Source organism: Mesitornis unicolor, unplaced genomic scaffold, assembly GCF_000695765.1.
Source record: "Mesitornis unicolor isolate BGI_N332 unplaced genomic scaffold, ASM69576v1 scaffold29002, whole genome shotgun sequence".
Classification (NCBI taxonomy): Eukaryota; Metazoa; Chordata; class Aves; order Mesitornithiformes; family Mesitornithidae; genus Mesitornis; species Mesitornis unicolor.
In genome coordinates this window covers 21,434-38,810 of record NW_010168974.1, presented here as the reverse complement: position 1 = coordinate 38,810, position 17,377 = coordinate 21,434, and the positions used below count along the sequence as shown (strand labels likewise).

Here is a 17,377-nt window from a genome sequence, read left to right as displayed (position 1 = left end):
TCTTCCCCTATGCAAAACTCTGAGGGTTACTGAAAGAGAGTGGACATTCATTAAAGATTCTCAAATCTGGGGACTAATGAATGGACCTTTCAACTCTCAACCTGGGTGCCAGGTGAAACCCAGGGAACTAGCAGCTTTGTACCATTTAATACAGCAGTTCTACAGCCCACTGACCGCAGCCTCAGGGAACACAAATTGGGAACAGTTAGAGCAAGCCCCAATCATCTGAACAAATCAAAAAATTTGGAACCAACAAAACCCAGTAAAATTAATAAAATACCCTCTTAAGGAGTGTAGCATAAAGACTTGGAATCCCACTTTAGAGTCATATTTTTGACAATTCCTTCAGGGAAATCCCTCAGAAAGGAATCTTACAAAACAGAAGAATTTCTTCTTGAAGAATATTCTCTTTTTTAATGTAAAATGATCTCTTGTTCACACTGACCATACTCTTTGTATGTATGTAGTGCACAACACTGAAGGATGAGGACAAATCTCCTTGAGTCTTCCCCAAGCTCTGGACTCAAAATCCTCTTCCAGGTTCTGCTGTGCAAGTGGAACACACTCCCCCTACAGCCATTCCTCCACTTTGCCAAAGACTACTACTTGTCTGTTGCCAGATCTGTTTGCATGAGCCACTCCTGGCAAACTAAGCCAGGGATCTCAAGCAGGTCTTTGCTAGAGGTTTTCTCTCAAGAACAGCTCCTTTTTCAGCCATCATGGCTGGGTTCAAAAAAATGACAGGTCTCTGCAGTCTCAGATTCTGCATTCAAATAATAATGAGCTAATTTATTAGCAGTAATTCTAAAAGCCAGCAAATAGCATCACCTGGGTGTATAATGCATTCAACTTCTGCTCCTGATACAATGCACGAGGATTTGAGAATTTAGAGAAAACTTGTAAGTGGGCTATTAGTTGCCTGTAAAAAAAACCAAAACAAATATTTTTTAAAATTACCAGTTGAAACATTTCACGTTATCACAAACAAATGGGAAATCTTGATTAAAAGTGATTAACAAGAAAGAAACAAACAAAACAAAACACCACAAGAAGATTCTACGGGCCTCCATTTCAGAGACACAGCAAGAGGTATCCTGTTCCCTCTTCTAAGCAGCTCCTTCCTGATGTCACTTCACTGCACAGAGAAAGCAATTTCCTCAGTAGCACTAGATAGGCTCAGCTGTTGATGAGAAAGGAATAGAGCCAGGATGCAGCTAAATCCTCTGTGCTAGCCCAGCCTAGAACACCAAACAGGTGAATTTACATCTTTATTTATTCATTTGTCCTTAACTGGTGCCCAATTCGCTCCTATCAACACGCTGGGCTGCATTTAGCCACAGACTGTGTTGGACTTACGCCAGGCTGCAAGCACAGGTGGGAATCAGTTCCTCTAGAAGTGGTTGTGTCACCCCACATCTGCCCCACCTCCACCTTGTGGGAGAGCAGAGCACTGACCAGAATAAGGGAGGCCTGAGATGTTCTCTACCATATGTGCTGTGGGGCTGGCAGAGGCTGTCCTCATCTAGCTGCTCCCCCTGGTAGTTTACACTGAACTCTCCAGACACAACTGGGCCACTCTCCTCCACATCTGGGCTCAGCCACAGGACGAATACGCCACCCTATGGCAACCCCACGCTGAACCTGGGGCAGGAGTGGGTCCTCTCAGTGCCTCAGTCAGACCTCCTGTGCCGCAGGGTGCAGCCGGGCGAGGGCTCTCCTACTGTGGGACAGATCTGGCTGCATGAACTGTCCAGGGTGAAGATGAAGGGAGGTCACTCCAGAACTCATTAACATGCCTCTGGTAAATCTTTTATGCCTTTGTTACTGCTAATGCTTCCATTTAAGTACCTGGACATTTTGAGATGGAGGTTGAGAAAATAAAAATAAAAAATTGGACTGTCACTGTATTTTAATTGCTGCTAATTTACAGATACAAGCCAGAATCTGGGAACAAAATGAAACACCTATAAGATACCTGGGTTTAAATGACAGTTCAGGTTACATATCAAATACTCATCGTGTTCCAAAATGTAAGGTGACACACTTTGAAGTTCTCTGTCATTGCAGAAAAAGTGGCAAAATATAAATCTTTGTGATGTATTTCTAATGGATATTTGACAGAGGTCATCAGGATTAAAAGGCTCTATTTAGAGGAATCGTGGAGAATTCATGCGAAGAGTCACTTTCTCCATGTATTCAGCACTGCAAACAATGACATTATGACAACGTGTAGCTTCACTCTAGAAGACCACCAAACAAAAATCTTTGTCCCTAAGAGAAGATCAGGACCAAGATTTATAACAGGTAGGCAATGGCAAAACCCCAATATTAAAATACCTAAACAGACAGCCCCATTTTGAAAAATGTTTGGCAATGCTCATGGTTTTAAAAGACCAGCAGACACACACAGAGAAGCCAGGGGAATGCAGGTACAGGGGCCTCAAAAAACTTCAGAATGGCTTCAGAATACCACACAATTTCTGCTTAAAATAATACAAGCCACAGACTGTCACAGCAGGTAATGAGATAATGATAAAGCCTGGGGAGGGTCTTTGGATGTTTAGAACTGTCTAGTTCTAACTCTGTAGGCAGAGTTTCTGACTCTAAAGGGCTTATAATACATTGAAAATTATGAAGTGCAAGTAAAAGAAGAAAAAGGAAAAATATATAAAACCAAAGCTTTTATCTCAACATGAGCTGCTGAATCTGCCTTTTCATGAAAGCACTAGCAAGGGAAAACTGAAAATACTTACTTAGCAGCAGCTCTTCTTGTTTTCTTTTTTGGTAGTCCTACAGCAATCAGTTCCCCTTCTTCCTTTTCTTCTTCCTCCTCCTCCTCCATAGCAACATCATTTACCTCTCCACTGGGTATTTCTTTTGCTGCTACTGTACCACTAGTTTTCTTTCTAAGATCCTGAGATGGAGCCACTAATGAATCTGCTGGGTAGTACTCATTTCTGTGTTAAACAAAAATAAAAAGAAGAAATTAAGAAGCATAGCATTTTTCAGGGCTTCAGGGCAAGAACAACGAAAAATTTCACAATCCACCATTCTCATTATTAATGGCACTAAGTTTTGGGACACTACATGGCTAAAAACTCCCAAAGAAGCATACTTCAGTAAGTATATGCCTACGAATTGCAGAGATACAAGGCAGTGACCAAATACACTAAAGTAGACTGGAGGTACCTGGCAGAGATGAGAAAAGAGATGTGAATCACTGAATTACCAGAGGTCTGTAAAGAGGTTATGTGGAAGCTCTGAAAGGCTGTGTTTGCTCGAGTTGGCAGATGAACTGTGAGTACAGCAATGTGAGAGTGAGGAAAGGAACCTATCACAACATGGTTCAATTTTTCCAGGAAGGCAGACAAAACATAGGTTTTCTAATGATAGAAAATGAATATCAGAAACCTTCCCTTGTCACAAGATCACATATACCTCATGTGATTACACTATCCAGTATGTGTGCACATGCAAGCACATCACTGCTCTCCCTCCAGGGTCAGGAAACTGAATCAGCCTCTAACAAAATCAGTATTGCCCTCATCTTAGGGGAAAATATTTTCAACTTCTGTGATTCCAAATTAAAATTTATTTTAATTTTTTTTTAAAAGGAACTTTATTTCCACTGAAATCTCTCCCTAATGGGTTAATGAGGCTGTGACAGTGGCAAGTCAATAAATGAGAGACTGAGCAGAAGAGATGTACTGACAGTTTCATTTCAGCTTCCTTCTGTGGAGTTTCTAACAAAATCCACACTGCAATCAAAAGGTTATCTTCAGTGGAAAGAGACATCTCATCAGCCATGCATTCGGGAAATAAAGTCTATAATGGGATAGTCGTAGACTTAAAGCTCAGCAACATACTGAAAACAATGTGTCCTCCTAACTGAAAAATAGATCTTACTTACCTAATAAATCTCAGAAGAAGTGGAGAAAGTTCCCTTGACCTAGGCTCCACTCTGTCTGGAAACTTATCCAATGCTTTCCACAGTAGAAAACGGAAGTTTGTGTGGTCCAGCCGATCACTGCTATCTGTTCTAGTCGTCAGCTGCTCCAGGAAGAGAGTCCCTACCCCTCCTTCTGGCATCTCCTCACTTTCTGTTTCAGCAGTGCTGTCCTCCTCTTCATCTAGTTCATTTTGCAGCTCCATTTCTAAAAAGCAGATGAAGAAAATCTCTTCAGGTTACTTTATAATTGCCAGCAGGAAGGTATCAGTCCTCCATTATGAAAGGAATACTTGTGGTGATGCGTACCTGTTTAGACAACTGTATTTAACACTGACCTGAAAGACCTGCATTGCTTAGAAAGTGTCCTAGGATGACTTACAGCCCTTATTTGACTCAATTAATCTCACTTCTCTTGAATAACAAACAAGTCCACAAGTGCCTGCATGCTCATGGCTCGGTTGTGAAATCACAGATTTCACATATCCATAGGTAAACCCCAAGAGCACACTCAAGAAAGACAATGCAGGAATTTCAGAGAATTTATAGAGCAGAAATATGGTCAGCCCCATTATACAGGTTTTGTCATTGTTCCTCATCAGCCTGAGCAGAGCCAGCCTTAAGCAAGGATGAAACTGCTGGATAGCTTCCCACAAACTGTAACTCCCTCTTGTAATGCAGAGGCCTTTTCTATCTAATTCTTGGTGTTTAGGACAGAGGGAGATATAGTTTTCTCCCAAGCCTCTCCATTTCTGCCCTGGACATGAAACTGGTAGTTAAGAACCCTGGTTCTGAATTCCTCCATCACATATAAATTTGGGGCACATAAAAACAGTCATGTCATTCACAGTTAGCTGGGATACTGGCATAATGTTTAGGAGCTGTGACTTACCAGCATAGGTAGCAGCCCGCTCCAGATGTTCATATAAGACCTTCCAGAACTGTTTATTCTCCATTTCCTTTGCATGAGAACTAACAAAGCATAAGAAAGCATGAAATTAAAAGGGGAAAAAAAAGCCATGCGTCACTAGGCAAGTTAACAACTAACACAATCAGAGGCTTTGATCACTGCTTTAGTGTGGGTGCCCAAAGACAGGACATCTGCACGATACAGCTGTAGCACTTCCTTGCCTTCACTCATGGATCCTAAATGTCAACTGTTATTAAAATAATCTGGTTGTATCTCATGACTTTAAATGAACTCAAACTGAGTACAAGTTTTCTCAGGCTTTCCACTGACTTCTGTACACTAACATCATCCAGAACTAAAGGAAGAATTAGCATGGACACATCTTTTGAAGAGCTGGTTTAATTTTTTTTTTTAATTAATTCACTTGTTTGAAGGGGAAAATCCCATCCTTTTTAATCATACAACAGAAAGGAGATAAAGTCATGCTGAAAGCAGACTCTGACTTCAGTATTTGGCTCAGCTGTCCCCATGATAAGTCTTCCTTGCTCTTTAGTAGGATTTAGAGGTTTTCCAGTAAGGACAGAAGAGTCAGAGACAAGGAAACTGAGAGGGACTGAGAGCAACTTCTTGTTCCTTTAAGCATTTATGAAACACTAATCATATCCTGCTACCTTTGATTCAAATCTTTGATGCTATCAGACTATATTTGTTTCAAGTTCCCTTTAATAGTAAGAAAAACAAGAAACTAAGCTAGAAAGTAAGAGTCTAACAGGCTGTGATTTATTTGAGAGATCGTATCTGTTGCACAAGCCTCTCCAAATGGACATTTTTACCCCATCTTTTGTTCACAGAACAATGGAAGGAATTGTTCTGTGAGACAACCACAGATTGCTGCATCCAACCACATATACTCACGTTATGAGTTCAATCACAGGATCCCAGAGAGGGCTGAAGTTAATATAAAGCATTCCCAGTAAATACCGAAGAGGCACCTAGAATGATATACAATACCATCTTGTTGCGATGTAAAAAACAATAGTTAAAGACTAACCAACCTCCTCCAATCTTTCTTCCTCTCAAAGAGGAAACTTTGGGCAAAGAAGTTCTCAGAAATACTACATGTAATGAAGGACGTCACAGACAACATCACTCCTTGTCTTACAGCTGCAAGAGGAAAACTACAGTCTGTTTACTGTACGTTGCACTGAGATCTAGTCACCATACCTACATATTGTGAATGTGCAAAAACCAGCTCAGCATAGCAGGTGATCAGGATTGCCTGCCTGCCTTTCAAACTTCAGGGCTGACATAGCATCATTAGGGTCCTTAGAAACAGGAAAGTTTGTCCAGATGAGTCTTCATTGCACTAGGCCTGGAAGCACGTCCTCCGGACCAGCTCTTTGCTGACCCACATTCAGCATGACTGACCTACAACCCCTCCTCACAGAAGCTTACAAATCAAGGTAAAAAAATTACACGGGTACAGCAAGACACAAAAAGAAAAAAATCTCTCCCACCAAATCCATGATCATTTAACTATTAAAAGTGTGGCTCTTCCAACTTCTAGAAAGTGAGGTCCTCACTGCTGCTCAGCAGCAGTGGAGATTCAGAAGTCACAGGCATACAAGATTTTCACCCTGCAGTAAGATCCAGAAGCTCTCCAACAGCCAATGAGAGTCCTACCAAGGTTCAACCATGCTGAAGGTATGGCAAAGTCATGATTTTACATTTGCTTATGACTCACTTCTCCTTGGAATAATTTGCTTGTTGTTGGCTACTTATTTGGATAACACTGTTGTTCTACTACACGTTCAAGTGAACAGAATAATCCCAAGGACAATGGGAGCTGTGATCCCTATTGACAAGTAAATTTTCTGAAACCTAATCTGGGAGATAATTGATTTTCTGATGAATGCTTATTAAGAACTCTGCAATCTGTGCAATGGAATAAGAACGTACTCTTAGAATAAAGAATGTGACAACTGCTTTTTGACAACTAACTTACTAACTACTTACCTCCTGCAAAGATCCACTTGGTATTGCAGACTGCACTATATCACATCTTAGTCTCCTCAAATGGAGGAGTTTCTCTCTGTAATCATTCACTGTTGCTGGCATAAGTTCTGCTTGGAGCAGTATGGCAAACACTGGCTGGAGCTCCCCTGTGCCATCACCCTGAACAAACAAGTGACATGCATTTTATTAAGAGTATCCTTTTCTCATTGAAAGGTGTTTCAACAAAACTACACAGTCCTAGTCATTTTTGATCACAGACCAAAGTCAGCAAACTTGTTCTGGTATCCACCACGAAGGGATCAAAACTCACACATTTGAAAACATCAGAAGGCAGGGGGACAAAGAGATAAAGGCGAAATGTGAAAGCACAAAAGAAGAGGACAGCCTCTGCCAGATACGTGCTTTGTTTCTGCAAAGTGGAAAACAGTTCACATACAACATCAAACACAGACGGCTTTGAAATGTGAAATGAAAAGTTTTAGCCCTACCTCAATCTGTGTGGGAAGTGGACTCTCAAAATGGTTTAGAATTCGAACAGTCAATAGCCGGACCTATTCGAAGTGGAAACATGTCAGAAGCATGCAGGAGAATGCAGACTATGTATGCAGACACATACACACCTATGCAGAGGTTAATGTTTTGCTCAGGAGGCTGATTTCACTAGATGCCTCCTAGAGCCGAGAAATGGATGAGCTCCTGCAGTCCAGCAGGCAATTCTGAATGGATACATTAGGCTCCTGCTCTGATTCACCTCTAGAGAAGAGGCAAGCCTCGCAGGGCTAAAAGTTAATCTCTGTTAAATCATGCCCCACAGCAGCCTCTTAGAAATGGACACTGTCCTAAACAAATAGCATGGCAGTAATAGCTTTACACAGTCTCAAGTTTTTCCTTTCAGCCTTTGTCATTTAACTCAGTTTACTTATATTACATTGTTAAAATACAAATTATCTTGCACGTGCTCAAAAAAACAGACTACCTTGGAAATACCAGTAGAAATATTAGGATGCAACTTCTCAAACAAGTCCATTAGGTTCCCTTGGGAAAGAGGTTCCTGGCAGCCACACAATGCCAACCTTGTGTAATAGAGATCAGCCAACTGCAACGCAGAGGGGTCCGAAGGAAAAGAGCTAAAACAATGGAGTGTTTTATTAGCATACAGAGAGCACTGCAACAACACAGATATTTGAAAATAAGGCAGTAGTGACAAGAACAATTTTAAGAAAAAATTCTACATGACTTCAGATTCTGCTGGCACCAGCAGGCCAGTGAAGTTACACGAAGTACCTATGGCAGCCCAAGAGGAAAGAAATTCCTCCTTTGTACTGATCAGGCCTGTCAAGCTGGGGCAAGCAGGCTGGGTCCATACGCACAAACAGCTGCAGAAAACAAACCTGCACAGGTGAGACAAGGGCTGCTGCTGTTGCCCAGGTGTCCAGTCTGTGATCAACAGAAAAGAAGTAATCTGGGCTTAGGTGAGACATCAGAAATCCTGCCTGCCCACAGGGAAACCTTCTTCTGCTACCTAATATCCCTTGCACCAAGTGAGTTTCACACCCCCAGCCCAAAGCTGGCAGAAAAGCACTAGTCCAAAGTTCACTGTCAAGACTTTCTGCCTGATCTGGGCAAGCTCTTTCATCTCCATCATGCCTCAGACACGAGCACCATGATTTCCTAACTGAACAGCACCTTTTGAAGCTCAAGCCACTTGAAGATGCTCCAGCTCAACAGTGACGGGAGATCACAAGTTTAGCAAGGTCTGCTGGAGACAGATCAACAGTCTCCCTGGATGCCTCCAGCCACTCAGGTGTGCTAATTATAAGCAGACAAGAGCTACGATAAATAAAACAGAGTATACAAAACCTCCGCCCATTGTGGAGCAAGCACACCGGGTACATTAAGACATGGTGGAATCCCAGCACTTCCAACAGACTGCAGAAGTTCAGGCTTTTGATACAACTCGGAATGTGCTGTTCCTGCCTCTGTTAACATTATAATGTAACACAGTTACTAAGCATAGTGCTCCTAGGCAAAACTAGAACCAATGTATTTGACACACTACCCTGCAATTATCTAAGAAAGCTTCAGTTTGCAGAGAAAATGTCACTGAACAGGCACTGTATCTACCTTTGTTCTCCGAACAAATAGTGCCTACAACATTGTACTGTACATAACCACAATACTGAAGCAACACGCCAGCCTAGGAGAACAGTCCACACACAAAGAGGCATTTAACAAGCCCCTGCATAAAGGCAAAGTCAACTCTGCCATACCAAGGAGAATCATGAAGGATCACAGAATAGGCAGAGTTTACTTACGTCACCAAGCTCTTGACACGCTTCACAGGTAACAAATTGAGTATTTCAGAAGACTCCACCAAACTAAGAAGAGTACTTACAGCTTGGCAGGCCACAAACAGGCTTCCTGGAGCAGAGAGAGAACAAGAACAGCCTGTGTATTTACTCAGCTCTCAATGATTTGTGTTTGCATGGTGCTTGCCCATGCTGAAATGGCTAGGGTCACAGAAACAGGGTAACATATGGATCACAGAACTGGCACATGTATTTTCTAACCATTGCCATATAACCCATAAAGGAAATGCTCCTCAGCCTATGACAGTGAGCACCTACTTCAGCGAGCCAGTGTTGAAAGCTGTGAGTAGCTCCCAGTTTGCATCTGTTTCCATCACATCCACGTACAGAGAGCAGAGGTCTGGTGCTAAGCACTGTTGCAGGAGACTCAGACAGCTCTATGCTACAAATGGCACTCAGAAATGAAGAAATGCTGCCCAAACTGATTTGAATGCAGCAAAACAGAAGCAAAAATATATACTGATGCTACCACACAGATGCCTATAAACTTTGGCACTTTGGCAATACACTACTGTATGAGATCTTCAAAGCTGTCCCACGTACTTAAAAGCTGAATATGTGTTAGTGAGCGAAAGGTGGGTTTGCTGAATTGCGTTACAGGAATCATGTCTTCTTCCTAAACTTCTCAGCCTCCTTTAGGGATGAAGGGTTTCCCAGAAGCACAGCAGAGCTAAAGTCCTTCCAGGCAAGAAAGGGGAAGGGCAATTCTTTTCCTTTAACACTCTTAAGTTAGCAAATACATTGTTAAAAAAAAAATAAATTAAAAAAAGTAATTCTCCTCTCCTTCTTCCCTTCCCAAGTAGAAGAAACACTCAATCAAACAAACTGAACAAAGATTTTAAAGGACATAATTTTCTTACATGCTGACAGCTGCCATGGAAAAGAAGAGGAAGTAAGCACTCATACCCCACTTATTCCTTTGAAAATGTCCCTCTATTACAAGTTGCTTAATTCCCCAGGTGTGTGCCGAATCCTGCTCACTATTAACTTCCATAAGGAGCTCCTCAAAGACAGGAGAAGAAATAGCAAGTAATGGCATGATGAAGCTTTCTGCATCTGTAGTGTAAGGACACAGGTCCCCAAACTGTGACCTCTGTACCATCTGGTAGTAGTACACCTGTGCTAGACAAAGCTAGCAGCTCTCAGCTCACTATGGACACACCTATACGATCAATAGGGTAAGCATTTCCATACAAGCAGTTACCCCTAAACAGCTGCCAGGAATAACTGCTGCTGCTCTGTCGCAAGCCTGCTGCCCTGCACTCCACAGCCGCTGTAAAAAAAACCACTCAATTCCAAGACTTGCACTTTGCCTCAGGCTACAGGGACTAGACAGGTCAAACAGAGAGCACGGGGCCAGGGTGTGCCTGGCATGGGCTGTGAGAGGACACTGGAGTCCTTGTAGAAGGTGAAGGAAATGGTAGAGATCATGGAGCTGGAAAGAATGCTGGAGGATAAAGAAAGAGTCCTAGTTTGGGAGGAGGGGGAGGAAAATCAAGCAAAGAATGTAGGATGAGGCAACAGGAGGGAGGCAAGACTGTAGGACTGAGGTTGCATTTGTTTTCTTTCCTCTTATGGGCAAAGGAAGAAATAGCAACGTGTCTCTTGCGCACATGCAGAGCTGGTGCAGAGCAGCTACTACTGCCACCAAAGATGAGACCCAAGAGAAGAAAGTTTGGGTATTCCTTTTTTAGAGTACATTGCCACTAACATAATCACGACAGCATGCAAGCCCTGCAAACAAGATAGAAGAAAGGGCTAAATCCAAAAGGACCATGCTTGACAAGAATTAAAGAAGGAAAAGCAACAGAGCCAATTGGTGGCTGTACTTTAGAAACATTAATAGAGGAATTATAAAAGGAAAAGGCCAGACTCTAGACAAGCCCTTTCAAACCAAGGAATAATGAACACTGAACCTAGGGCATTCCAATACTTGCTTGTATTTAGCAGGCACAAGGCCAAATACTTGCAGTCTCCCTGAGTAACTACTGCCCTGCCCAATGAAAACTCAGTTAAAACGTTCATTTTTCTGGCCAGAGAGGGAAGACATCCAGTGACCACCCATACCTGGAGGAAAGATGCAGCATTTTACACTTGGTTCTGTCACTTAGGTCAGAGGTGGTAATGTCCCAGACTTGGCACAATAGGTTCGGAATAGGCCAACTGGAGCTTGTGAGTCAATAGTCTCTTCTTCACTTGACTGCTTCAGCCTGGATCTGGTTGAAATTAATTTCCATCCTCTCTTTTTTCTCACTTTCCTCTTTTCCTTCCCACTTATCACTGTCCTCCACTCTGCAGAATATCCATCACCCCATTATTTTTATGAGGAGCAAATGCAGAATCATTTCCTGAGGGTGTTTTCCCTCAACCTTTGCTTTTTTCATTTTACCTGGGCTGGTCAATAATTCTGGATACAGTGCTACTGCTATTCATTTTCATGTTTTGTGACATCAGGAAAAGTAATTTATATTTTTTATACATCAACAAAAAGCAAATCAACAGGAAATAACCATAACTGACCTTTGCAGAGGCTTCCTTTGTCAATGGCTGTGAAGAGAGAGTCTATAAAACGTGTCAGATGGGGCAGAATGTTTTCTTTGTCCATTGGTCTGTTCAAAATAAATGGGATGACTTTTATCTCTCTGTTACACTGACATCTAGCCACATATGAAGGCTTGCTTTCACATCTATCTTGTCTTAAATTACAGATAGCTCACCCCAAGTTTGAAATCAGCCACAAACCACTTTTACTATTTCCAACTCACAATTTAGGCTGTAGAATTAATTTCATCTTCTTTCCAACTATTCCTTCCAGACAGGAACATCACCATTATTGAAAAAACCACTGTCTAGTCCTCTAGTGGGGACAGTGCATAAAACACAGCAACTGAAGTGTGTCAGGAACATCCCTATCTACTGGAGTATTAAATTTAGGGAGCAGGCAATCAATAAACTGATATTCTATTCCTGACTTTACTATAGACTCACAGTATTTCCACACAGCAGTTTTCTACCTTCTAACCCCAGTTTTCCCAAAATAGGGTAATTATTGTCCTTCCCTTAGTAAAATGATTTCTGACAGATAGTGAACTAGACAGTACTACAGAAATACATGACAATAGTACCTAGAATATCCCTTACCTAATATGTGGCAGTACAACCAGGGCAGCCCAAGGCTGTGAAAGGTCAGTGATGTCTTCCTTCTCTGGTAAATGGATTAAAGACAGTACGTGATCCAACACTGGTACTTCTGCCTTTCCTCCTTGTCTTTTACTTGTTTGTTGCCTTGTATTAGAGCTAGAAATAAAACCAAACTTTTTAGTAACCCACCACTGCATATGAGGTTGTTCCTCTTCCTCCCATGATGGGCAAATTTCTGTTTGCTAGTTCTGGCAAAAATGACTTGGGATTATTTTATTTTAATGTCCTCCACAGCACAAAACATCATCTAATCATGCTAAGGAGCTCAAAGCATGGCCCACAAGACACATCAGGTCTTTATTTCATGTTCAAATAGTATTTCTAGAAGGAAAGACACTAGTTCTTAGTTGGACACCTCTCCCAGCTAGGACATATAGCCTCTAGGAGCACCTGAGAGTCACCTGTGATTACTGTTAATAAACAATGGTCATGTTAACACAGATAAGACTAATGGATGACAGAAAACAACCAGTGAGGTAAAAGTTTGGCGACTTAAAAGGAATCACAAGCTGAGCCCAAATCAACAAGCCTATCTGCAGGCAGAAATGGCTGTCACCATGCTGGAAGATATGAACAGGAGTACCTCACAGCCCATGGGCAGCTTTCCATTCCACCCAGACCACTGTTAAAAGCCTGCATAGGCTCCGCCCTTCAAGAAATACAAAGCTAACAAAAAGACACCATCAAGAATCATTAGAGGTTTAAGAAACAAAATTTATAAACCTCAAGGAATTAGGATGGTTGGTCCAGAGAAAGAAGATCTCAGATGTTTCTGATAATTAAAGCCTGATATTTTTAAAAGCTGGATGCAAAGAGTAAGAAATAATCTGCTCTTTTATGTTCTCTGCAGATAAGATAAGCAGCAGTGGATTTAAACTGCAGTAAAGGAAGTTTAGTTTATAGACTGAGGACAGGGGGAAAAAAACAACCAATCAAAACCACCTGTGTAACCATAAAGACAGCAAAGTACTGGCACAGACTGCTAGGGGCAGCTTGAGAATCTCCAGAATTGGAGTATTTAAAAACAATTTGGTCAGACGTCTTTCAGAACTGCTTCAGGACTTGCTAATTCCATCCTAGGTAGGAGATGAGGTATGCAACTCTTGAGATGTCTTCCAGCCCTACTGGTTACTACTGACATTGCAGGGGCACAAAAAGTCCCAGAGAGGACCAAGGTCCTCCCAGCTATGTACTGAAAATCCAGAGAGATCAACAGACAAAGAAAACAAGGGAAGAAAATCAAATTTAATTCTTTTGACTCAAGCTTCTGTTCCCTAACCTTAACACCTCCACTCCATATAAATATTGGGAAAACCACAGAGTGGATTGCTTTCAGGAAAGATAAAACCTACTCACCACTTTGCAGGTGAAACTTTTGAATTATCTGAGCTAGGGTGATTAGAACAATCGTTATCAGTAGATTGGCAATGGTCATTCTGTGCTTGACAGTGGTTACCCCCCAAATCTTTCCAAAGAGGTTCCAGGGAAAAAGCAACCACTTTATTGCAACTAGAAGCAGCCAAGCTGTGCCAGCTAAGTGCTGTCTCAGGATTAATTACATGCTCTTTGCTACCTAGCTGTGCTCTATGGTAAAATTATGGTACCCCTGCCAAGAAAGCTCCTGGACAAGACGTATGCATCCAGGGAAGAAAGATAAGGTAGAGACAATTAGTGATTAACTGCCCAACGATGCAGCATGCATCTTTGTGTAACAAATCTCCATCACACACCTACTGGAATCCTCACTAGTCTTTTTACATCAGCGATAACCTTTCCAGAGCAGTATCTCTTCTCAAATAATCGCAGAAAGAAAAATTGAATCCTACCATATCGCTTGGTTTGCAAAGCTGCCAGCATCGTTGCCATTTACACAACTCCAGCAAATACTGGGGGCAACTTCGGTGTAGCTCTGCACAGCCTTCAGGCCTGCAGCCATGCAGACACATCTAGTGTTGGCTAAACTTGAGAAGTCTCACCTGACAGATGACTGATTGAACACGAGAGGATACTTTTCAAATGCCATTGAACCCATGGCAGGAGGCTCTGCTTTCACCAGAATGAGTTTAGCCAGAATTGCTATCGCCTCATCCTTTGTGAGGGCATCTGTGCCAGAGAAGCAATGCTCAATGTACTCAAGAAAGCACAAAAGAAAATGCTGAATGGGGGGAAAAAAAAAAAGTAAAGGATTAGTAAGTCTCTTTAACCATTATCAAAACCACAAAAAACATATGACACCAGCCACAGATGAATCCAAACACAAATGAGGCAGCAAAGCACGAGATTTACCAGTTCTGATGCTCCAAGTCATCAGCACACAGACATTGTCACACCCCAGCAAGGACCATGATTTCATGTAAGAACTCAGTTAGCCCCAAATCTAGTCTCATCAGGACATTCCAGGTCCTTGACTTTACTTTCACCTCCCATTCTGTTTAATTAATTTGATTCCTCCCAGATCATCTGTTCCAGGCCTGACCTATCAGACATCACTTACTCTTCATTTCCACTTACTTTCTCCAGAACTCCTTTCTTCATTACATTCATAACAAGCCCACCCCTTTAACTGCCAACAGACAAGCTTTTTGTGCACAGAAATACCTATCACCTTCTCCATCTCTAAGCCCCATTACCAAGCTTCTACACAATGGCATAAGCAATCTCTTACATTCTTACCAGATCATGCCAGAAATTTAGATAAACATCATGTCAACAAACAAAAACGCTTCAGCATATAATGCAGGTAAATACACTGTGGACTTCCCAGTTGTTCCCTTTGGCAACAAAACCAAACAAAAGCCACAAAAGCTTCCACCTACCCTCTCAAATTGCTTCATTGAGAACATAGCTTCGGAGAAGTCCAAAAGAAAGCGTCGTTCAAATCCACTGGCAAATACCTGCAAGATGCAAATGAAAGGTTGACAGGAACACACTAACAAGAGACATCTCGCAGTCAACTCCGCATTATCCATGGGACAATTTTTCCAGTTTATGAATCAACCATGCTTTGAACTCTGAGACACCCAGCCTGGCACACTGTTCACAGCTTGCAGGGCTTGTTATTTCAGGCACACATAGCAATACTGTTCCCAGTGACAGTTCAGGTACAGAAAAGCACAGTCCTTTTTAACAAACCCTGCTGGATCCAAGCTGGCTCTGTGCAAAGACAGCTTAGGTATCTCTTTAGTTTGATGTGGAAAATGTAAGCTGGGTGTTCTAGGACTCCAGCATAGACACACTAAATGTAAGGAAAAAGCCTAATCCCAAAAGATCTTTCAGCTCTGCATATTTCCTGTGTAGAAAGTTGCAGAAAGTTTACCACCTCACGAGTAAAGCCAACCTCTGGGCTTCTGAAGGACTCGAGATAGGAACAGTCTTTCAAGATACCCAGGATCAGTGCTTCTCAATGCTGAGATGCGCAACACAGAAATACACTCAGATCTTCCTTTCCCAGACCCTTCAGATGACAAGGACAACTTAAGGCCTTCTCCAGTTTAATAAAAGCTCACACAAACATCTTCAAGTGTTTCAAGGACCATGTCTCCTCAGCAAATCTGGACTCATGCCACAGGCAGAACTAATCTTACTTCAACACAAGCCAACACTGAAGACCAGGTGAAATTTGATCTTTTTTAAACAATTGCAAGAGTCTTGTTCTCCCATTGTAAATCACATGACATCTTTTCTTTCAAATATTTTGTTACATACACAGTACAACTATGGTCTACACTGTAAATTGCAAACTCGTAACATACCTTAATAGGAAAACTGAAAACTCACTCTGCAGCAGCATCTCCTATTAATCTTTGGAACAACTGCAATCAATAGGAATGTATGCAGCTAATCCTGTCAATGCCTCAGCAGCAATGGCAGTACTGAACTATGTCTACCCCTGCACTTGCTAAATCAAACTGCACTTGCCTGAACCTTGGTCACAAAGCTAAGCCATGCTCACTAAATGTCGGGCAGCTTAGTGAAAAATGCACTTATTTCTCCAAGTCCAACTCACTGACCTGCTTTATAAGCTAAGGCAGAACATGTCCCTTCTCTGTTCTCTCTCTCTCTACACAGGCTGTAGGTCTTTAAATCAGAGCCTGGTTTTTATTGCAAAGATGTCTGCCACAGTGGCATTGCTACACTGTCTGTGTAAGACTGTCAAGGAGTCCCAAGACCTCAGCAGACATTATTAAAGGCATTGGGCCACTTCTCCCTCATCTATGCAAGAAGGCTAAAGGGAACCTTATAGTATATTTCCCAGCCTGAAGTGGAATGTCCTGAAATCAGCCTACTCCAGAAAACTTGAACTGTGGGATATCCACTGTAACCAGCAGTCCTTGTTACCTTCTCAATAGTTTCCTTGGTGAAAGAATCAGGTAAGAAGACATTTTCAGCCTGAAGGAATGCAGAAATGGTGTTCAGCAGGGTCTTGCAGCAAGATGATGAGAGATGCGGCGTTTGTAACATTTTTATTAAAATCTGAAATGAATGAGAGAGAACTGATATTACTCTATAAAGACAGTGATTGTCTGTTCTGAATGGCTTGGACAGTCACTGAAACAGGAGGGCATGGTGTTCTAAGCTTCAGCCCAGCTGGTGTTGAAGTTTGAAGGCACTAAACCTACGTTTGAACCCCATGGAGTGAAACGTTATCTCTATCTGGTAGAACTGCTCTACCATATGGAGGTCTCTGTCTTCTCCACAGTGGCAGGAACTGTTCTCTAGAAGCAGCAGCCCACTTTCCCCCTTGCTCATTTAACAGAGGACTACATCAGCATTACAGTACAAAGGTAAATTCCCATGGGATTGGAGAAGTAGCAATACTCAAAACATCTCTGTTCACTCAACTCAAATCCTAAGCCAAGTGATGCATCAGAAATGTGTGTAAGTGCTTCAGCTGACCTTACCTCTCCCATATCCAATTGATACCTCTCTGGCACA

General features: G+C 42.0%; 1 protein-coding gene across 1 annotated transcript in view; it reads right to left on the bottom strand.

Annotated features, from left to right (window-relative positions):
* UTP20 (UTP20, small subunit (SSU) processome component, homolog (yeast)) overlaps nt 1–17,377 on the bottom strand; it is a 63,587-nt gene that overhangs the window by 38,213 nt on the left and 7,997 nt on the right. The window contains exons 10-23 of the mRNA XM_010179222.1: nt 16,781–16,915; nt 15,259–15,336; nt 14,419–14,597; nt 12,383–12,538; nt 11,762–11,850; nt 9,188–9,293; nt 7,849–7,999; nt 7,361–7,423; nt 6,873–7,031; nt 5,772–5,848; nt 4,839–4,918; nt 3,911–4,154; nt 2,754–2,957; nt 829–919 (exon numbers count right to left, since the gene is read on the bottom strand). Coding sequence (XP_010177524.1) covers nt 829–919; nt 2,754–2,957; nt 3,911–4,154; nt 4,839–4,918; nt 5,772–5,848; nt 6,873–7,031; nt 7,361–7,423; nt 7,849–7,999; nt 9,188–9,293; nt 11,762–11,850; nt 12,383–12,538; nt 14,419–14,597; nt 15,259–15,336; nt 16,781–16,915 — 1,812 coding nt within the window. The remainder of the gene's footprint in view (nt 1–828; nt 920–2,753; nt 2,958–3,910; nt 4,155–4,838; nt 4,919–5,771; nt 5,849–6,872; nt 7,032–7,360; nt 7,424–7,848; nt 8,000–9,187; nt 9,294–11,761; nt 11,851–12,382; nt 12,539–14,418; nt 14,598–15,258; nt 15,337–16,780; nt 16,916–17,377) is intronic.